This window comes from Balaenoptera physalus (genome assembly GCF_965194825.1).
Source record: "Balaenoptera physalus genome assembly, chromosome: 1".
Classification (NCBI taxonomy): Eukaryota; Metazoa; Chordata; class Mammalia; order Artiodactyla; family Balaenopteridae; genus Balaenoptera; species Balaenoptera physalus.
This window is the reverse complement of record NC_138882.1, coordinates 164,672,574-164,694,747: the sequence shown is the minus strand read 5'-3', so window position 1 is coordinate 164,694,747 and position 22,174 is coordinate 164,672,574. Positions and strand designations below refer to the sequence as shown.

Below are 22,174 nucleotides of genomic sequence, written 5' to 3'. Positions count from 1 at the left end.
TCAGAAGGGAATAATTTTTTTTTAAGGCTGAGCTGTGTGGCATGCACGATGCAGGATCTTAGATTCCCCAACCAGGGATCAAACCCGTGCCCCCTGCATTGTGAGCTCAGAGTCTTAACCACCGGACTGCCAGGGAAGTCCCATAGAAGGCAATGATTTTTAAATGCCTGCCCCCTCTATCACCCTGTGAATCCTCAAGGACAAAGACCTGATCGGATTCACATCTGTGTTCCCAGCAGAACTCAAAACTGTCCCCAGCACATAGTATTCCTCAATAAAAAATTGCTGAAGTGAATCGAAGCCCAGTAGCCCAAGGTTACTGGCCGGCTGCCAGCTGCAAAAAGCTTGGCATGTCTCACCAGCAACTCAACCCCAGGGTAGCACTGCTGGAGCTGGAGCCCCAGGGAGACACAACTGAATGTCCTAAGTCCAGAAGCTTCTGGAAGCTCCACCTTCTCACAGCCCACAGCATGAATAATTCAGGACAGGATTGGTGGTCAGATTTGGGAAGGACACTGAGTTTGGAGAGGAGGAAAACCTTTCGATGTTCTCTAGTCAGAGAGGCTGGGACTGCAGGCGTCCTAGGGGACTTGACAGCCCTCCCCCATGAGCTCCCCTCAGCTGGCCCAAGGTCCTGCCCACAGATCCCGGCACCTGTGGAGACTCAGCTTCATCCCCAGGCTCCCCACACTCCGGCTATGCTTTCAGCTGGTCTTCCCCCTTGGCACCCATGTTCCCGTCTCACCAGGGAAGGGCTTTTGCACTCATTTCTAAGCTGAGAGTGATTCCTTTATTGCCTCTTCAGCTTTTTGCCTCAAGGCATAAAGGAACTTTAGAATCAGGCTGAAGAATTCTCCTGGGCTGAGGCCTCTGCAGGTTTCTGTGGAGAGATATCCCACACAGGGACCTGCACTACCGGCCCAGGTACCGTTTAGGTTACAACTGTGGACTCCTGACCTTTCTCTGGAAGTCTAAGCGGTACCTGTGGTCCAAGGAGAAGAACACTTGACTGAGTCAAAGGACTTGGGTTCCTTGCTTTGGCTTCAGACAGTGGAGACTGATGGTTAGAGCATGAGGTTTGGAGGCAGGCCTGGCAAGCCTCAACACTAGTTTGCTTTGTGGGCTTTAGTAAGTCACATAACCTCTCAAAGTCTCTATTTCCTTATTTGTAAAATGAGGATAATAAAGGTACCTACTGTACAAGGTTATGGGGAGGATTTAACAAGATAATATATACAAAAATACCCAGGGCATTGTCTAGTTCTTAGTAGGAGTTTAGTAAGTGATAGTTCCTTTCCCTTATTTAATGGGGGAGAATGCATGCAAACAGAAACCTAGAAGGTTTCAGTGAGTGGAAATCATCCCTTCCCATCCCCACTGTCCCTACCTGGGATCAGAGCCTCCTTACCTTTTGCTGGGACTATTGCAGTAGTCTCCCAGCATAACCATCCACACTTATCTTGAGCCTGTCCTTGGTTTCTTTCACTCTTCTGGTTTCCACCTTCCTTGGCTGCTCATAACCATATAATTGAGACCAAATTTCTTTTCTTTTTTAAGTACCGGTTTTTAAATAAATATTTTATTTATTTATTTTTGGCTATGTCGGGCGTTAGTTGCAGCCCATGGGCTTCTCTATAGTTGAGGTGTGCGAGCTCAGTAGTTGTGGCAGGGTGGTTTGCCCGGCGGCATGTGGGATCTTAATTACCCCACCAGAGATGGAACCCGCATCCCCTGCACTGGAAGGCGGATTCTTTACCACTGGACCATCAAGGAAGTCCCTAGACCAAACTTCTTAGCTTGAAGGTCAAGGGCCTCAGTAATTTGGACCAACCCACATTTCCCCCAATAGTTACAGTGAAAAGGAACACAGGACGCGGGGTGTGAAGACACGAATTCCAGTCTTGGATTGGCTCCTTTCTTCCCAGATGACTGAATAAATCATCTGTTTCCACATCCAGAAATTGACGTATTGATCTTAACACTGCCTCATGGGATGCACAATGATTTACAGCTAATTGTCCATCTTTATTGCTAACCCAGTGGAGCCAGTGGGCAGGGACCATATGCATCTCGCTCATCACTGTATCCTTAGCGCCAGGCACAGGGCCTGGCACAGGGTACATATTTGTTGGATGAATGAATGAATAGCATGGTGAGGATTAGTGTGGCATGACCTAGGTGAAGCACCTTGCATGGTCCGCAGGAGGCACGCCCAAATGGTAGCTGTTGCTGCGCAGACTACTAGTGAAGTGACTTTAGACAAATACCCTTCCTTCTCTGGACATGCACATGGATCTGTACTAGGAGAGCATTGAAGGCACTCTTTCTTGGCTCTTATTTACTGTATCACTAGGCAGAGCATACAGAAGGAGCTCAATAAATGTTTTCTCAGTGGATGAAGTCTCTTCCAAGGCTCTGAATGGGGCTACTGCTGTCTAAAGCAGAGTCTGAGTTTCTTCCTGGGGCCTGGTTCCCCTCTGCCCTTTACCCCGCGGGGAAGACGGGGCCTCCTCCTTCTGGTCCCTCCTACATTCAGTTCCCGAAGCCCGGCGTGTAAGTGGACCCGCAGGGCGCTCTCGGGAGGGGGAGCAGGAGCCCCAGGAGTAGGGACGGAATATGGGTTTAGGGGAAGCAGGCAAAAGGGGGTCAGGCAGGGGAACGGGCTGTTCGAGAACCGGGTCCGGGGCTGAGAGACAGCCCCGCAGCCTGGGAGAGCGACCCGGGGACCTGCGGTGAGGAGCTCCAAGGGGGCGGGCCGCGTGAGCCAGGCCCGGGTCAGCGAGCGGCCGCGGGGCCGGGACAGAGAGGGCTCCGGAGCCGAAGGCGGGGAATGTGGGGGTGTGAGTTGGCCCCGAGGACGCGGGCCGCCGCAGGGGAGGAGTCACGGGGGGAAGGACCCTGGGAGAGGACGCGGGGTCGATGCGGAAGGCTTGCGGGCGCGAGGAAGCTGCCGCGGGTGGGGTGCAGGGCGGGGAGCGCGCATCGGGGGGTGGGGGCGGCGTCAGCGCCGGGGGTGGGGGAGCGGGTTGGGCGGCTGCGCCGGCTCCGCTTCAGCCGCCGCCTCTAGGGCGCGGGGGGCGGGGGGCTCGGCGCCGCGAGCTCGGCCATTGTGGGAGCCGCTCCCCTCGGCTCCGCGGCGCTCCCCTCCGCTGCGCTTCTGCCCGGGGCGCGCCCAGCCGCCGCCGCCTTCGCTGCCGCTGCTGCTGCCGCTGCCGCTGCCGCAGGTCCTCCGCCGCACCGGCTCACAGGGTAAGGCGCGGGGCGCGGGGCTGGCGGCAGGCTCCCCGCCCGGCTGCATGGGGTGCGCGGCGGCGGCCGGGGCGCGGTGCCTGATCTCGCGGGGCGGCCGCGCCCGAGCCCGGGAAGCGGGCCGCAGCGGGAGGGCGGGTTGACCGGCACAGGCATCGCGGCCGTCCGGGCCTCGCACCTGCAGTCCCGGCGGCGGGCAGCGCCGAGCGCGCGGACTCGGGGTTTCCCTCGGCGGGCGCTGCCCGGGCCAAAGGGAGGCGTGTTCTCCGGGAAAATGGGACACCGAGCCCTCCCGGGCCGGGCGAGAGACCTGCGGGGGCGGGCAGGGGCGGGCGGGGAAGGTGGCTTCACGGTCCCAGGTCTCGGCAGCTGGCCCACGCGCCTGCTGGGTCCCTGGTCGCGCGTCCGCATGGCGCGGCCCCGCTCTTTGTCAGCCGCGCGCGGCGGGCACGCGGACCCACCCGCGTCGCTCCTGGCTCCCGGCGCGCTCCTCCCCTACCGTGGGGAATGGGACTAGGAGCGAGAGGGAGGGAGGCCCGCTACCGGAGAGCTCCAGGTGAGGTGCCAGTCGCCGACCTGGCCTGCGACCTTCGGAACGGGTTGGGGGCGTGGGCACGCGCTCCAGTAAATTGGGAATTGATGGAGTGGCTCAGGTGACCGAGGGGTGGGGCGGCAGCCCCGAGGTCATACAGGTGTTTGTGAGGGTCAGGAGACTGACCCGGGTCGAGTCGAGGAGGGACGGGTTCTCAGGCAGGAGGCCTTGGCTGAACGGGCCTTTGTAGTGAAATGGGCGTCTCGGGGAGGGAGCAGGTGGTCTGAGAGGAGAGGCGTTTTCCTGCCCCGGGCTGAGGGTAGGGATGGAAGCCCGGGCTGAATTTCCCTGCGATGGGGGCATTCATTCATGCACCTGACTAGGCTATACGAAGTGGGAGGCAGGCACCAGACGGTAATGGGGGTTACATGCTAGGATAAAAGGCAAAGCTGTGCCAGGACCTGGGTCCTTTCCTTTCTGCCTTCTGGGGCTGGATTCCTTCTTGATCTTGCATGGGAAGAAGGCCCAAATGCTGCTGGCACAGGAGGTGCCCTGGCAGTGCTGTTCTGCCTGCTGGAGGCTGCCTAGAAGCCTTCCGCACCGTTGGATGTTTCTTTTGTTATCTCTCCTCACTCTGTGCCTATGGTAGGGATCTGCCAGTGACCCAGGAGGTGTTTCTGACCCTTGCTGCCTCCAGGCTGAGATTCCCAGAATCCAGGAGGGGCTGTGCCCAGAGACCCATGGTGTCCGGCCATTTAGGCCAACTCCCTGTCTCCACACAGCCCTGTGTGCAGGTATTCCCCATAAGTGAAAGGCGATAGTCTCCTGCCCTCCCTGGACCCTGGAGCCAAAGTGAGAGTTGGTTACTTGGGCTGGATTTGGGGCTTGCAGGGAGGCTGGTAGCTGCGGGCATGCGCCGTCGGGGGGCTCTGAAGAGGCTGTTGGGGTGGTGGGCCGTGTGCAGCAGACGTGGTTCCAGGCAGTGAGCTTGGCCTGGCCGAGGGAAGGCTGCCCAGTCTGGCTGGTGGAGCCCAGCTGGCCCCAGAGTGGTTGTATTTCCACTCAGATCCCTCCACTGGCTAAACTGACCAGAAAAATGGACTTTCTGTACCACCTCGCCCACCCCCACGCTGTGCCACTTACTTCCACAACAGCCCTTGGAATAGAATAGGCAAATGAACATTTTTTTAAAAAAATTAATTAATTAATTAATTTTTTAAATTTTTGGCTGTGTTGGGTCTTCATTTCTGTGCGAGGGCTTTCTCTAGTTGCGGCTAGCGGAGGCCACTCTTCATCGCGGTGCGCAGGCCTCCCACTGTCGCGGCCTCTCTTGTCGCGGAGCACAAGCTCCAGACGCACAGGCTCAGCAGTTGTGGCTCACGGGCCCAGTCGCTCCGCGGCATGTGGGATCCTCCCAGACCAGGGCTCGAACCCGTGTCCCCTGCATTGGCAGGCAGATTCTCAACCACTGTGCCACCAGGGAAGCCCGGCAAATGAACATTTTATCTAATGCCTGTTGTGTGCCACGCATGGCACCAGCCAGTGTTTTACATTTGCATTTTGCTGTGTTCTTAAAACGTCAACTTAGAAGTTGAAATATTTCCCCATTTTGCAGATGGGGAAACTGAGTCTCCGAGAAGTGAAATGACTTGCCCCAGATCACAGCAATTTTTTTAGTGGCCAAACCGGAAGCTATACCCAGGTCTGTCTTACTTCAGTTTTAGTGCTTTTTCTAATCTCTGTCTTTTGCCAGAGACAGTACAGGAGAAATCAAGAATTTCTGCCTATTCTAACTCATGCTTTATTGCATGCCTACCACTGAGATTGTGCTTTAGCTTTTTGAAAATACTTCCCATCTGTTGCCCCATTTTATCCTTATAACATTCCCAGGAGGTAAGTAGAACAGGAATGTAATAATAGATGCTGTTTGTTGAGTGCTTATTGGACACCGGGCTCTGCTAAGCACTTTACCTGCATGATCTCATATATTCCTTGCAAACAGCCTTGTGAGGTAGGTGCTATTACATTCCCATTTTATAGATGAGGATGCTGAGACTCAAAGAGGTTAAATGGCTTCCCCAGGGTCACACAGCTAGTAAATGACGGGGTAGAATTTGAATCCATATCTATCTATAAGACTTGAAAGCTTAATCCTCCACAAGTACTAAGTAACAAAAATAGTGGTTACTAGTAATAGCTAACTTTTTTGGTAGGGGGGTGGCTTCGTGGCATGTGGGATCTTAGTTCCCTGACCAGGGATCGAACCCGTGCCCCCTGCATTGGAAGCGTGGAGTCTTAACCACTGGACTGCCAGGGAAGTCCCTAATAGGAGCTAACTTTTACATAGTGTTTTAAGATTTATAGGCACCTTCACATATATTACTTCACGTGATTTCCCCCAAACCCCATGAGTTAGTTTTGTCATGTAGTATAATTATCCCCATTTTCCAGATAGGGAAACTGAGGTTCAGAGAGGTAAAGAAATCAAGTCAGTGGCAGAACCAGAACTAGAACCTCCGCTTCCCAAGTCCCAGTGTTCCTTTTGTGACCCCTTCGGTCTGTTCACATACACTTCTCTCCCTTACAGATCACTTCTCCCTGGGCCCCAGGCCCTTCTGCTGCAGCCCCTGCCTGGGCCATGTCTTCCTCAGATGAAGAAACGCTCAGTGAGCGGTCATGCCGGAGCGAGCGGTCATGTCGGAGTGAGCGATCTTACAGGAGTGAGCGGTCAGGGAGCCTGTCTCCCTGTCCCCCAGGGGACACCTTACCCTGGAACCTGCCACTGCATGAACAGAAAAAGCGGAAAAGCCAGGACTCGGTGTTGGACCCTGCGGAGCGTGCTGTGGTCAGAGTCGCTGGTAAGAGAGGCCCAGAGTGAGCTGGGGACCAAGGGTGTGCTGGATGGGGGTGGGGTGGTGGAGGTGCCCTCCCTGGGCTCTCTGACAGCTGGAGTCCAATTTGGTATTATTACTACTGGAAAGATGATGAAAAGACATTAAAGAAAAATTTGAAGAGGAAAGTCTGCCACTCCTAATGCCTGTGTGCTAAAGCCAGCCCTGTTTTCCTTTTTTTATCTTCTTCTCTGCCTTTGTCCCCATGCAGTTATATTTTCTGTGTAGTCGCTTTCATGGCTCATGTACCATTTTGGATCTGACTTTTTTCACTTAACTCCTACATCAAAAAGATTTTCCACGTTACATCTTAGGCTTTATAGTTACCATTTTTAAAGGCTGTGTAATATTTCATGATTTAAAAAATCCTACTCATTTTCCACTTTTTTTTTTTTTTTTTTGCCACAATGGACAATGCTGCAGTGAACATCTTTATGAATAACAATACTTGACTTCCACTGAGTTATTTCCTTGGAATAAAGTCCTTGGAGAAGGCAGTTTCACACACATTGCCTTCTAAAAATGTGGTCCATGTTTACCCTTTCTGCAGGGCAAGGGCTGGGGCTGTTGCCCCTTTGCCAAGCAGCAGAGCAGTGCAGTGCAGTGGTCACGAGCCCGGACTTTGGAGTCAAGGAGGGAAGGTGCTGGATTGTGACCCTGCCACTGACCAGCTGTGTGACTCTGGGCAAGTCTCTCACCCTGCCTAAGCCTCACCTGCCTCATCTTGAGAATGCTTCCTGTGCAGGGCTGTTTTGAGGATTAGATGAGATAATGTATGTAAAGCTCTTTGCACGGTTCTTGGCTCTGTAAGGGGGAAGTGCTCTCTCTGCTGCTTCCACCAGAGGCATCCAGAGCTGCCTCCGTGGGTTGTGCTCAGCACCTCAGCAGGTGTTGGTGCCAGAGTGCAGACAGAAAGACAGACAGAGCAGCGCCTGCAGCGAATTCAGTGACATCACCCACTTTCAATCCATCACCAAGGCCTGTCCTGCTACCTCCTTTGTGTCCCTCAAACAAGGCACCCTGCCTGCCTCCACTTTGTCATCTCTCACCTGGACCTTCCAACCTCCATCCCATAGTTCTCTTCCTTCTGGTCTTGCCCCCCTTGCTCCACATGACTGACAGAGTATTTTGTTCAAAAATGCAGACCTGATCCTGTTACTCAGCTGCTTACACACCTTCTTTGGCTTTTCATCCCTGTGGAATAAAGGCTATGGCATAAACACCCATCAAAATCAGCGCTACTTCCAGGCACCCTGCCACATTGAGCTGTACCTCGGCTCCCACAGGTGTGCCTCCTGCAGGATCAGGCCTCCATGCCTGAACTTTCTTCTCTGCGAGGTGCCAGGAGCCCCTCCTCCTGTTGTAAGGGCCGCCTCCCCTCTCCCTGTTACCCCCAGAGGTATCCAGAGCTCCCTCCTCCGCTCTCATTTCATCCTTTTCTCTCCTCTGTTCCCTGGTACAGCATAGCAGTCATCTCACGGGGTGCCCGTCACTCCCTTAGGACTGTAAGCAATTCCAGACCATGTCTTGTTTATGTTTTTACCCCCAGCTCCTTTCACAGGACCTTGTGCATTTTGGAGATCAACCAGTATTGAATGAATGAATGCAAGGAGTGCTTGCATTCACATATTCATTCAATATGTGACCGATTGTGATCCAGGAACAGGCAGTGGGCTGTAGTGGAAAGCTAGGTGGGGAGAGGGCTATGTGGGCTCAAGTAATCAGGAAAGGATTTGAGAGGGGGTGAGCTTCAAGGGAGGAGATCTGGAAGACAGGCTGGAGAGTTTGAACCCCTTCTGTGGGCAATAGGAAGCCCTTGAAGAAGGACTCTTTAGTCTTTCTCGAGACCTTTGGGCCTATGGCATCAGCCAGTCAATAGAGTTTCAGAGCTGTCCCTACGATGCAGGAAGGGCTTTATTTGTCTCCAGCCTTGAAGGGTCCCCACTGAGGGGCCTCTGGATGCACAAACCCCTCATTCTCCTGAAGGCAGCAGAGTGGAGGCCTCTTTCTCCCTTCCTCACACCCTCCAGCCCCATCCTCCATCACACATGAACACAGTGGGCTTTCCATATGCATAGATGTGGAACCCGCAGATATGGAGGGTCAACTGTATTACATCAATTTGTATATAAGGGACTTGAGCATCCGTGGATTTTGGTATCTGCTGGGGTTCTGGAACCAATCCGCCCGCACATACCGAGGGATGACTGACCGTACTTATAGATCCCTTTGCGATGAATTCCCCGTCCAGTCTTCTCTGAAGAACCCCAAGGGATGATTTGCCTGCTGTTTAACATTCCGAGTCTAGAACAGAAATGGAGTGGGCCCAAGGGGGCTTAATCCCTCAGAACGCTGCTGGGTCCACTGAGCAAAGGGATGGGGGGTTGCTGTGCTGCTTCTGGCATCCGTGGCTGATCTTCTTTACGTCCTGACACTGCCACATAACTGTCTTGAGAAGGGGGCTGGGCCAGTGAGGCTGAAAACGGGGAGACTGCCATGGTTAAAAATAACTTGTGCGCTGCAGTTGGGCGTGTTTCATTAGCAGGAGAGAAGAGAGGCAGCAGAGAAGAGGCGGGACCGCTACTTCTGGGCCTGGCTGAGATCTTCCTGTGATTTAGAACATCATGGGGGTTCTACCAGAGTAATTAAAAAGGCAGCCTTCCTTCTTCGGGGATTGCATCCTGTGAGGTGCAGGAAGGGCACGTCTGGGAGACCCTATGTGCGCTGAAGCTCTCTGAAGTTAGAACTTACATTCTGGGAGGAAATGAAGTCAGTCTCATCCTGGAAGCCAGCTGTGGCCTGTGCAGTTTTTTCCTCCCCATGGGCCTGGGTTCTGAAGCCAAGCGGGGGTGTCTGAATCAGTCTCACCAAATACACAGACCGCCCCCTTCCCTGGCCCCATTCGGTGTCCTGCGCTGGTCTCAGGGCCTCCCCTATGCTGGAGAGGCCGGATGGGGGACCCCTGCTGATCACACGTGTCGTATGGAGAGGCATGTCAGGGCCGAGAAAGCTGCGGATCTCAGTCTACAAAGTCAGAACAGGTTCTAGGGGCCCCACGCATGATGTAACCCTATTCTTCCCATCCTCATCCTTTCCCTCCATTTTTTCTTTCTCTCGTCCTTGCTAGCCCTATTCTCAACTCCTTAAGCCCGGCCACATTGAAGTGGAATGATAGTCATTAACGAGAAAACCTTGTTTCTGTTGATCACAGAGATTTCACAGTGACAGTGCGTTAGGTGGGACACGTGTTAGGACCTGAGGCCCAAAGGGTTTAAGGGACTTGCCTATAGTCATACAGGACCAGTAGACCCAGATCTTCTAACTCCGGGTACATTGCTATTTCCATTCCCTTAGGCAATACCTGGCAACCCGGCCAGCCGGAAACTTCTGCAGGAGACAATCTAAATAGCTGACTTGGTCTCCAGACTCACCAGAGAGTCATTCTGGTCACTTCTGGGAGAGGCCTCAGGATCCTGACCTATAGAGAAAAGCAGAGACAAAGATCTAGTAAACTGACTCTTCGAAGCCCTTTACCTCTCTGTTATTGAATAGCAATAGAAATATCCTTACTCATCGGTGGGGTGGCGGGGTGACAGGAAGCGGGGAGCTGAGGAGGGTACTTGAGCAAGGAACACAACCCCATAGCGTAGAAGAGGGGAGAGGAGAGAAGGCTGTATCCCTTGGGGCTTATGAGGAGTGGGGGGAATAAACAAGAGTGCAGGACCATGTCACATGGTTGTACACTGCACGACTCTAGGGGGCACCATTCATACTTTTGTCATTGTAGGTTTGTATTGTGGCAAATTTCCTGCAGATGGCAGTAAAGTATCTGGAGGAAGGGACCCTGTTTGGGCAGGGCTGGGTGCAGGAAGGATTCCTTATCTACCTATCAATCAGGTATTCAACCATCTTAACATCACATATTCAGGACCCTCCCTGTTCTTGGCATTGATACTTAAGGATGACTGAAGATGTGATCCGTTCTTCATGGAACTCAGTCTAGTTAAGAGGACAGAAGGGACAAAATAATTACATTCCTGTATGTATTATGAAAGAAGGGAGCACAGGGACTCAGGGCTAAGGACTGGCCTCCCGGTGAACCAGTAGAAATCTATAGGATTTGTTTTTGGGAACCTCCCAGCAGGTGCTGGTGAAGTCATCATCCCCAACATTTGCTTCAACGTGGTCTCCTGCAGGAAGCCTTCCCTGATCTCTCCAGTCAGAGAGCAATCGTATCTCTACCCAGCCCTTGTTTCAGCTGGCCTTATATTAAAGTTCATTGTTTCCAGGTATGTTTCCCCCTCCAGATCTCGCTGGTGAGAGCTCACTGAGGTCAGGAGGCCCATCTCATCCTTCATGGTGTTGCCCCAGGATCTCCCTCTGAAAGCATGGGCTCTAGCAGCTAGAGGCTCAGGGAGGGCTGTGAAATGCAGCTCGGATGCTGGTGTTTGCTCCTGCTTTCAGAGCCTACGCTCAGCTGCTGGAGTCACTCAAGGGCTCACTCCTGGGGAGGTAGCCTTAAGAGCTTGTGCCTGGTCAGAGGAAGAAGTCTGATCCTCTGTGCCCATGTGTCTCTCCTCCAGGATGGAAGCTCTCAGAAGGTGCCTCGCTGCTTGTTCATTCATTCAGTTTAAAAAGTGGGTTTAGCCCCAGCTATGTGCCAGGCACTGTGAAGACAAGTGGATCTGGAGTCAGGAAACTTGGGCAAATGACTTCACTTCTTAGGGCTTCGGTTTCCTTATCTGTAAAGGGGAGATGATGACATCTGCTTCGAATGATCATTGGATGAAAGTCAGAACATACTAGACAAACATGGGTTAACATGTCTGTCACTGCACTTAGCGTGTCATTCCTCGTATCTTCCCTGGGCAACTAGAAGAGGCAGTGGGGACTCCAGGAAGCCAGTAGTTTCCTAGGTGAGCAAGGAAGTGGCCCCAGGCCTCTTAGTCCTGTCCCTTTCTTTTGTTCACTCCAGGGCTTTGTCAGAGAGCAGATGGAAGTGTGTGTGTGTGTGTGTGTGTGTGTGTGTGTGTGTGTGTGTGTGTGTGTGTTCTGGCCAAGCCATTATGGGAAAAAGGGGATGCAGGGGTGGAAAATGGAGCCCTAAAAGCAATTCTATTGGGAATCCCTACTCCTGAGCCCAAGGCTCCTCCTCCTTTCCAGCTTATCTACTTCTTCCTGGCAATATCCTCAGAGTCCCTGACCCTGTCCTGGAGCTCCGTTTCAGTAGCAGGAGAGATGAACAGGAGAGAGTCCCTGAAAGTGGGGCGGAATGGATTGCAGCTACACACCACCGGCTCAGCTCCAGCTCTTTGAAAGTAAATCTGGGTCACATTAGCTGAAGGGATGGAAAATGACCACGTGGGCAGAATTCTGTGCAGGCAGCAGAAAAGACAGCCAAGCTGTCCTTTTTCTGAGGCTCAGGGTCCCTGTGGGACCGCAGCTAGTCTGGGAAGGTGGTTGTCACATTGCAAGGTGCCGTCTTTATGCCACTGGATTCCCATCATGCTTTTCTAGTGACTTCCCCGGTGACACAAAGACAGGTTTGGAATGTCAGTCTGACTCACGCCTTTCTGTTCTGGAGCAGCCTAGGACTGAGGTTAGGAATGCGGAGGAAGGATGGGTTGATTTGGGGGCTGTGGAAAGCTGTCATTTCTCAGCCCCGTGGGGTTAGAGACTTGATGCCTCCAGAGGCGCTGACAGTGCAGCAGGATCTGGGGCTGCACTCGTCTTTTATTCCAGCAGTCCTCCTCCTGGGGAAAGGTCTGTGAACACACCTGGGTGTGAGTGTTAAGAACCCATCAACACCAAAGTGCTATCCTGAGCTTGGCCAGTTGCTGTGGCTAGGACCTGCTGTGATTTGGCCCCTGGTCTGCCTGTTGCCACCTGTCAGGTAGAAGCCAGCCAGCTTCCTGGCTCCGCCTTGGCTCTCCTGCAGAAGCAGAACTGGTGCCCCTGGCTCGAATCTCCGCCCTGACTTAGGATGCTGCTGCAGAGAAGGTCTGGAAGCCCCTGTAACTTGAAGAGTGATTGTGGGCTGAAGTTTCTGTTCTCAGCTGTGTCCCACCCCTACCCCAGAGGGTACCAGGCTTTTGCCTTGTGGTCAAGGGGAGGATTCTGCCTGGAGCCTCAGTGGGTGTGTCTTTAGGCATCCTCTTCCCTTCCCATTCCCTCTTTTTTTTCTTTTTTTTTATAAATTTATTTATTTTTTGGCTGTGTTGGGTCTTCGTTGCTGTGCACAGGCTTTCACCAGTTGTGGCGAGTGGGAGCCACTCTTCTTTGCGGTGTGCGGGCTTCTCATTGCGGTGGCTTCTCTTGTTGCGGAGCACCGGCTCTAGGCTCGCGGGCTTCAGTAGTTGTGGCACTCAGGCTCAGTAGTTGTGGCTCGCAGGCTGTAGAGCACAGGCTCAGTAGTTGTGGTGCACAGGCTTAGTTGCTCCGCAGCATGTGGGATCTTCCCGGACCAGGGCTTGAACCCATGTCCCCTGCATTGGCAGGCGGATTCTTAACCACTGCGCCACCAGGGAAACCCCTCATTCCCTCTTAAATCTTCCATTCATTTACTCCAGGGAATGGCTTTGGGAGTCAGCTGGAGTCCCAGTTCCATCACTTCATCAGTTGGGTGACCCTGAGAAGTTACTAACCTCACTGAGCCTCACTTTCTCACGGGTAAAATGGGGGAGCAAGAGTGCCACCGCCAGGTCTTGCAGAGTGAGATAAATGAGGTAGTGGGAATGAGGGGCCTGGCGCATGCCTGCTATGCAGTCAGACTTGATACGTGTTAGCTATTCTCATTAATATCATTCATTCACTCATACACTTGTTCACTAATTCATGACCGCATTGATTCATTTCTTTGCTCATTCATTGATCATGCACATGTTCATTTAACACATATTCCTAGGACTGCTTTGTGCTAGGCTCAGACTGGGCTTCAGAACGCAGCTCCCACCTGTAAAGGCAGCTAGGCTGTGACATGAGCTGTGCACATTGTAAACCCAGAGTTGTGAGGACATTCTGAGAGGGAAGGGCTTCCTCCTACTTCTGCCCTGCCTCCTAGCTTAGAGCAATGATGGCATTTGATGTGGGACTTGGAAAAGAAATAGGAATTTGCCAGGACAGTCTGAAAAGAGAGGGCATGTCCCTGTTGCTTGTTTCTATTCTTGCTCTCCTTTCTTTGGCCTCAATAGAAAGGAAGGAAGGGAAATGAAGAGAGAACAGCTGGTGGGAGTTAGGAGTTAAAGAATCCAGAGGTTAGTCTGGGGAGTTGAACTCTGGACTCAGTCCAGGAGCTCCTGAGAGCCGATGCCAGCTGGGATCCCCTAGTAAATAGTAGCTGGAAAAGCTCCTGTGTATTGAGTCTGAGATGTGTGCCAGGCATTTTCCATATATCGTTTAATCCTCATGGAACCTTGGGAAGTAGGTGCTATTCTCCCTGTTTACAGAGAGGAAAGTTAAGGAACTTGTTTGAGCTCATGCAGTTGGCCAGTAGTGGAGCTGGGATGCAGCATTGCTGAATGTGCACAGCGTCCCCTGAAACACAACACGGGCATGTGCCCTTTGGAATTGTTCATTGCTGGGGTTCAGGTTGGCCGAACTCCAAGTTCCCAGCTTTCTTCAGAACACTTTAAACGTGTACTAAAGTAGTGAGAATACAATGAACCCCCATCATGCAGATTCAAGAGTTATCAATTCATGGCCAGTCTTATTTCATACACACACCCCAATTCTGCCTCCCCAGTTACATAGGTGGAAGTTCCAGAAATCGCATACTTTCACCTCCCACACTTTTAAACTCTGATATTATATTGCCTCTCCCCCAGTAGGAACTATATCAGTTTATCTGCTCAGTAGTTCTTTCTGAAGTCTGGTCAAGTTCCAGTGAACCATTTCGCAGAAATATCAGGGGGGATTCTGCCTCCTGGCCCAGGGGTATTTCAGTGTCGCTTGTCTCTGATCCTCAGTTCCTTCTAGCTTGAGGTTCATGCCCTACTCCCAGAAACACAGAGCTAGGCTGGAGCATACCTGGTTCTGTGAGTGAACTTGGTTTCTGAGGAATGTGTCTGTCTGTTTTGCCTAAAACACTTCAAAGCCACAGACCCTGGGTTTGAGTCAGCACCCTGCCAATGTACTTGAGGAAAGTACCCCTAACATAGATTTTGAGGATTCTGTCTTGAGAGACTGAAGTTGAGATGCAATAGGAGTGAAGTCTTTTAAACCACAGAGGGAAGGAATTTTGTTCTTGTGAGAGGGGCCTGTGCCCCAGGCCTGCCCTGCTGCCGGTGAACTGTTCCATGTGACTGTGATCTCAATCAGCAGCAGCCACCACTCTCTAAAGCCTGAGGGAGTACTGGTTGGGGAGATGTTGTGTCGGCTGGAGGGAGCTTCATAGGTCACGAGCCACAGCTCCTAATCTGGGGAACCTCCCAATTCCCCAAAGGGTACAGACTGCCCATGGCCCTGTTTGGTAGGAACTCGGGAGGCCCCACACAGGATGAGGCCCTTCCCTGCCCCAGAGCAGGAAGGGAGGTTGGGTGCGGTTGAGCAAATAGGGCTCAGGTTGGCCTGATTCCTTAAAAAAGGAAAATGGAACAGTTATATTCACAGAGACTGGGAGATAGGCGAGGGGCCAGTACCTTTGCCAGCTACTATTGATATGTTCCAAATGCTGGGCTTTGTGCTTAGGATCTTACATGCTATGTTTGACCTAATCCTCAAAATAACTTTAGGAGGCCGACGTGCTGTAGTAGAGGAAACAGAAACCCAGAGAGTTGGGTAACTTGCTCAAGGTCTCCCAGCCAGTGAGGGGACCAAGCTGGGAATGGCACTAGCTCTGCCTAAGGCAACCCACTGCCTTCCCCATTACAAGGAACAGTGGTTTAATGACAGCTAACATCTGTGTGCCACTTCAGGGTTCAGAGAGTGCCTTAACACCCATTATCTCCACTGAGCCTCGGGAAGCCCAGGGCGGGCAAGGCGTTGCATGCCCCTTTGGGACAGCTGCCTATCAGGGGTCCAGCTTCTGCTCATTTCCCCCAGTAAAGAGGGAAGATTCTTTGGCATTGGCTCTGACAAGCCAGGGGACCCAGGGGGAGGCTGAGGTGGAGAGACTTGGCCAGTTGCTATGGTAACCCAGATGGCTGAGTAACCATTTTGAAGGTTGCTATGGTGACGGGGTGATGGGCTGCCCGGTGGCTGGGATCTTGTCTTCCTGGGTGGCTGGCACCATCCCGGCCTCTTAAATTAGCAATTTTTCACTTTCTGAACAGAAGAGGGCAGCGCGATAGTGGGCAAAGCCTTCCTACCCCAGAGCAGATTTGGGAACTTGAGGCAAAGTTTAGCAAGGGTTTCCAGGGTCTGGGCCGAAAAGGAGCTTTGGCTGGGATTGGCTAAAGCTGGTGTCTAAAAGGATGGTGGGGCTGGACCTGGAGATGGGTCTTCTGAGCCTAGAACTAGATTTTCTCCCAAGAGCTGGCCAAAGGATAGGGCTTGGGGCAGCCCCTTCAGTGTCTGGCTGTCTGGCTCCAGCTACTATTAGGGCACAGGAGACAGCTAACCCCTTCAAAGAGGAACAGAGAAAACACACACACACCCCCTACTAGCAAAGAATTTATTTATAAAGCCTCAATTAACACATGTAAAATAATGCAGCATGAGCCAAGCTGAAGAAGTGCTAGGAGTAAATCTTCCAGAGATTGGAAGAGGAGCACTAACAGGAGAAATGATTTTGCACTTCCCTCTTTCCTCCCTGCACATGAAATGCCATCAGCTCTTGGCCACTGAGTGGACACTGAGTTGGACTCTCAACTGTGTTGAATCGCAGATCGAGCCCACACCCCCATCCCCGTATGTCTTCAGCGAGGCATCCACGCCTTCAACAAATATTTACTGAACACCCGCTAGGTGCAAAGCATTGTGTTAGGCCCTACGATGAAGAAGGTGAAATAGATGCCTGCGCCTCAAAGAACTTATGAACCAGGAGGTTAAGGAGGCAACGATGCAGACATGCACAGTGCGTGTGGTTGCCCGAGGAATAGGGGAAAGAAAATGCAGTTGGGATTTTGAGGAGAAGAGCCTCTTCTACCTGGATTGACTAAAAATAACTTCAAGTCGTTTCAGGTGAGCTTTCAAGATGGGTAAGGGTTCAGTAGGTGGAGTTGGGGGTGGAGGACATTCCAGGCAAAGGCTCCGAGTTTGATTACAGGGGAAGATGCTGAACGTGAGGGTATAAGGGGAGATCAGACTGTAAAGGAAGGTAGATGTCAAAATATGGAGGACTTTGAATGCCAGGCAGAGATAAGGGAAGCTGTGAGAGAAGCATAGTCTCTTCTTAAATACATTAGCCTTCTAGCTAGTCAGAAGCTACAGGCAGCTGAGTATTTTAGGATCATCTGGTTCAGTCATTCACGCATTTAATCAAAAGTTAAATATTTAATGAGTGCCCTCTACGTGCCAGGTCATTTGCTAAATTCTAAGGACCCTGTGGTGAACAAGACACACAACAGCCCCAGCCCTCAGGGAGCTAATGATTTAGTAAGGATGAAAGACACTGAACCTATAACTTCAGTGTGATGGTTATTACCAAAGGGGAGTAGAGAGGCAGGAGGGACTACTCATCTGGGGGATGAAGGCAGGCTTCCCTGTGGAATTTTCAGCAGAGGCCTGAGTAGGAGTGAGCCAGGCCCAAAGAGGAGAGCAGTGAAGGGTTCTGGCCTGGGAGAAAAGCAGGTGGGAAGGCCCTGAGGCGAGAGCCCCTTGGAGGAGCTGAAAGAAGTTGAGCTTCAGGGAGAGAAGCACCTGGTGAGGCTTTAAGTGGGGGAGGACACTCAGAGAAAAATAGAGCTTTATTTACTTGCGCTACCCCTTCCCCCCACTAGATGCCCTTCTGAGTACACCCTGCCTCCTTCAGCTTACCCCATTGCAGCCTCTTTAGAAATGCAACAGCATTCTCACCATTGGAGCAAAGGAAAATCATAGACCAAAAGGAGAAAGCCTCAGAGCTGTCCCAATTGTGTGGTCTGGCTATAAATTTAGACTGTTGCTTGGAAAAAACCAAAAACCTCCCCTTCCTATGCTTCCTTCTTCCCATCCCCCCAGCAGCCGCTTTGTTCCTCTATCCTTGTAAAATTTTCTCTGTATAAAACAGGAACATCAGCCAAACATGTGGACTTCCCCCTTTCCATTCATTAGAAGAATGCATTACTTCGAAATCTCTTAGGAGCATTTAAATGCAAATCTTGCCAAGAAAGCTACTTGAGTCTGAGAAGCCCTTCTAGCCACAACCCAAACCAGAACTTTCTTCCTTGATTACCATGCTTCTTAATGGTAATCTCAACCCCTTGCCCTCTCCCCCAAATCGCCCCCAGGCCTTCAGCAAAGCCTGGTTCCCAGAACAGACTCTTATTCCCTTCCTGCCCTTGTCTTTCCTCACCTTTGGCAAACCTCAGTCACAATTCTTGAGGAACCTGCTTAAGTGGTGTATGTAGCAGCCCCAGGAGGGGATGGAGGGACTTTCCTATTTACTGTGATGAAAATGAGGAGGCAGATGTCTGTTTGGGGGCGAGGCTGGAAGGTGTGTGTCTGTGTGTTTGTGTCTGGGCCTTCCTAGCCCCACTGGAATAAAATAATATAGGAAATGCAGATGACTCAGCACTGATACAGTCAAGATCCTCAGAGTTAGCATTTCTATATTCTCTGCTGTTTACGAAAAATGTGCTTATGCCATCAATCACTGACTCCTTCATTCTGCATTTTCTACTAAAAGCTTTTTATTTATTTTACAGAGAATAAACCTCAAGCTTCTTCTCTTCTTTTTCTTAAACTGAGCTCATTAGCCACTGATGCCAAACTGCAAACTAGCTTTTTTTGAGCACACAGGACTAAACTGGAAGGAAATGAGCATTTGCCCAAGGATCCTCCTTGTCCGTCCTCTTTCAGGCCTTTCCATGTATGGTCTCTATGCCCAGAATTTGGGCAGGCCAGCAAAACTTGTTGGAAAAAGATATGATTAATGACTTGCTCACCAGATTTCTGATCATGGTATGATGTGGAAACAACCATCGTGCACCTATTAGTGAAAAGCATCATTTCGTCTTTATTTTTATTTTTGGCTGCGTTGGGTCTTCGTTGCTGTGCGCAGGCTGTTCTCTAGTTGCGGCGAGCAGGGGCTACTCTTCGTTGCGGTGCGCGGGCTTCTCATTGCGGTGGCTTCTCTTCTTGCGGAGCACGGGCTCTAGGCACGCGGGCTTCAGTAGTTGTGGCACGTGGGCTCAGTAGTTGTGGCTCGCAGGCTCTAGAGCGCACGCTCAGTGGTTGTGGCGCACGGGCTTAGTTGCTCCCTGGCATGTGGGATCTTCCCGGACCAGGGCTCGAACCCGTGTCCCTTGCATTGACAGGCGGATTCTTAACCACTGCGCCACCAGGGAAGCCCTATCATCTCTTCTTGTTATTAATGTGCTTGCTGAGCATTGACCAAATACTTGGCACTACTCATAGCGTACAGAGATGCAGGCCTTGTCCTGGGGGTGAGACGCTTCTCTTAAAAATCTCAGAATGGGAACTGAAATGGAAGCCTGAGTCCCAGTTTTGTCTGCTCAGTGTCACATGAATTCTCCTTTTACTTGCCAGCGTGCTGTTATTATGAGATCAGCCAGCCTAGCTTTTAACCCACAATCACTCTTCCACCTGCTTCCCCCATCCCCCAAATCAACAGGCTTGTTGAGGCTGGGGAGGATAATGGCTGGATGGGGGTAGATGTGGGCAAAAAATCACCTGCATTTACCTGAGTTCCTCGTTCACTGCTCTTGGCCCCAGTGCAGTTCGTGAATATTGGGTCTGAAGGATACACAACTGAATGCAGGATCAGAGGATACTGGGAACTCCCTCCTCAAAACTGTCCCCAATACATCCCTACCCATATTTACCAGCGTCCTTACTTCATTCTTTCCTTTTCCCTGATGACAGAGAATAATTGGCTTCCCTTTTTCTTCCCTGAGCAGCTATGCTCCAGAATTCTTTTCTTTGTTCCATAGCAGTCCTGATTCAGTCTCAGGTTCCCACATTTCTCCCTTTTGATCTAAGCCTTTTTGTGCCTGAGGCTGTCACAGTATAATAATCCTGTTGCATCTTTTCCCTATAGATGTGTGTCCTCCTGTCTCTCCTCTTATTCACCCCACGGTGCAGTCAGAATCCTGTTTTCATTCCCTCAGTTGTCATTTCTCAGGCTCTGGCTCCTCATTCTGGGCCTGGTTTACTTCATGGTGCTGGGTAGGCTCTCTCATTTCGAGTTCAGTTTCTTCCGTTTCTGGAGAACCCTTTGTTCCCGGGATTCTTTGTGGTCTGAGTGTTCCCTTGGCCTCACCCGGCAGCCCTTCTGGATCTTGCCCCGGCCTCATTCGGACCGCGTCTGGCCCTGCGATCTATCTAGGTCTTTGGCTCGCTCCCTTCCGTTGAGTGTGTCTGGGTTCTTCTCCAGACGCCGCACAGGCCCAGCTCGGTTTCTCTCCAGCCAGCGGGCTCCCTCCTTTGTCCCGGCCCCGGGTGTGGGTCTGCCCCGAGCGGGGCAGCCCTGCCGCCCCGCGGAGTGGGCCCCGGCCTCTCGCCGCCCCTGCGGCCGGCCTGGCCTTTCATCCCGACGCGCCAGGGGCCTCCCACCCAGCGGGGCTCCGGCGGAACTCCCCCGCGGGGGCCGGCCTCCCGGCCCCCAACCCCGGCCCCCTCCCCTGCCCGGCCGCGCGCAGGTCCACAGACCCCGGTGTGTGTGTGTGGCTTGCGGGGGGGACCTGGGTGGGCCGCCCCAGGGCCGAGGACGCGCCGGGCCGCGGAGGCGGCGGGAAGAGGGGCGGGGAGCGGGCCGGGCCTGGCGCTCCTGACGGGAGGAGCCGCTGCCGCCGCCGCCGGCGGGGTGGGCTGAGGGAGGAGCGGAGCCGAGGGGTGGGGAGGCGGAAACGCCAGCGGGACCGGCGGCGGAGCGCGAGCGGGCTAAGGAGCGGAGAGCGAGCGGCAGGCCGGCAGGGCAGGCGCGGAGCGGAGAGCCGAGAGCCAGGGCGCCGCCGCCGCCGTCCCCGGGCCGCACAAAGGGCCGAGGCTGGGGCCGTCGCCTCAGCGCGCGGACCTGCAAGCGGCGCCCGCCGGGGCCCCGGGAGAGCGCGGCGCGGGCGGCCATGGCCGGCTACGTGCCGGGTCAGCAGCCGGCCAACCGCAGCCAGGAGAAGGAGTTCGTGCAGGCGTACGAGGATGTGCTGGAGCGCTACAAAGGTGCGGCGGCGGGCGGGCGGCCCGGGGACTGGCCGGAGCCGGGGCCCGCGGCAGGTGGGGCGGCGGGCGGGGTGGCGCCCACCGGCGCTGGAGCTGGGCCGGAGCCGCCGGGGGCCGGGACCGGCTCGTTTCCAGAGTTGAGAACAGCCTCCGAGCCCTCTCCCACCTGGGACGGCGCCTTCATAGCACTAGTTACATTCTGTGCCTTGTTATCTGGCTCCCTCTGGAAGGAGGCGAGGCCGGGCGCTGTTTCGGCGACCTAACGCGGCGGGGAGTGCGGGGAGGGGGAGGAGGGGAGGAGGAGGAGCTGGGGCGGGAGAAGCCACCCGTTCCTGGAGAGGCTCGGACCTCCGCGTGCCCGCCGAGGGTCCCTCGCCCCCTTTTGTCTCCCTCGGCCTCCGCTCAGTCGCGTGGCAGCCGAGCTTGTGAACCACCTTGGTGACTTGGGGGTCGGGGGGGGCAGCGGTCGAGCACCGGCCGGGGTCGGTGAATGTACAGTTTTGGTGGCGAGGCCTCCTCCCACCCCCAGCCCCGGGGCTTCCAGCCTGATCGAGGCAGGGATCTATGCTCCCCCCCACCCCCCCACAAAGACTTGTCTTGGAGCTCGGATTTCCGCCCCTGGAAGCTCTTTTGCTAAGCACTTCTGCAAGTTAATGCCTCATCCAGAGCCCGGGTATCTGCAGAGAAAGTTTTGACAGGCCCAGAGTCTCGGTGGACCGCATTTCCCTAACTGCTGTAGGTGCCCCTTAGTGGAAGCCAGGGATGCGTGGCCTTGGGAGGCCCCTGCTTTGATCTTTAACATCCAGTTCTGGGATTTTGCTTTGTGTGGCAGTTGTGCTTTCCACAGACATGGAGATTTTCCCAGAAACTACATAGGCAGCACTTTCTCCTATTTTATTCAGCTGGGGCCCTTGTGACTGGGCCTTTAGTTTCTTTTCATCTGAAGGAGAGAAAACTTAAGCCCTTCTGACCGAGTCCAGCATACTTGCTTATGGCAGCTACTCAGTGAAGGGAAACTAATGAAGAAGCTGTAAAACGCTTTTTTTTTTTTTTTTTGTTTTCCTCGTGCCATTAGAGTTCTGCTTGGGAATGCAGCAGAGAGAGAGAGAGGGAGGGAGGGAGAGAGAGGTAAAATGCTGAAATGGACCTGCTTGGGAGTTCTACTTGTTCCCTTCTGCATCAGCTCCTGTAAGCTGTCCAGGTTTTCCTGCCTGCAGCAAGTTTTCTGTCACCCCCCTGTGGTCTT

The 22,174-nt window shown here is 53.1% G+C and overlaps 2 protein-coding genes across 16 annotated transcripts in view; one reads left to right on the top strand and one right to left on the bottom strand.

The window, feature by feature from the left end:
* Nucleotides 1–6,404: 6,404 nt before the first annotated feature.
* The window catches only part of MACF1 (microtubule actin crosslinking factor 1), a 341,407-nt gene continuing 325,637 nt past the window's right edge, over nucleotides 6,405–22,174 (top strand). For all 13 annotated transcript variants that reach the window (XM_082421741.1, XM_082421742.1, XM_082421739.1 and 10 more), the window contains exon 1: nucleotides 6,405–6,639. In XM_082421741.1, coding sequence (XP_082277867.1) covers nucleotides 6,420–6,639 — 220 coding nt within the window. In that variant the 5' untranslated portion in view covers nucleotides 6,405–6,419. The remainder of the gene's footprint in view (nucleotides 6,640–22,174) is intronic.
* LOC309641893 (uncharacterized protein) lies at nucleotides 6,658–20,837 on the bottom strand. 3 transcript variants are annotated; one of them, XM_082422569.1, is made up of 3 exons: nucleotides 20,454–20,837; nucleotides 10,104–10,150; nucleotides 6,658–9,148 (listed from the first exon to the last, which is right to left on the bottom strand). In XM_082422569.1, exons 1-2 carry the CDS (start codon nucleotides 20,834–20,836, stop codon nucleotides 10,138–10,140), a joined length of 396 nt encoding a protein of 131 aa, XP_082278695.1. In that variant the 5' UTR covers nucleotide 20,837; the 3' UTR covers nucleotides 6,658–9,148; nucleotides 10,104–10,137. The 3 variants fall into 3 exon arrangements, 2 of the variants coding, with proteins under 2 accessions (XP_082278695.1, XP_082278694.1); XR_014252809.1 differs by having other exon boundaries at nucleotides 6,658–10,150; nucleotides 19,454–20,837; XM_082422568.1 differs by having other exon boundaries at nucleotides 6,658–10,150.

Coding starts and splice junctions, on each gene's coding strand:
- LOC309641893 (XM_082422568.1), bottom strand. CDS start 20,836: ATGGCCGCCCGCGCCGCGCTCTCCCGGGGCCCCGGCGGGCGCCGCTTG.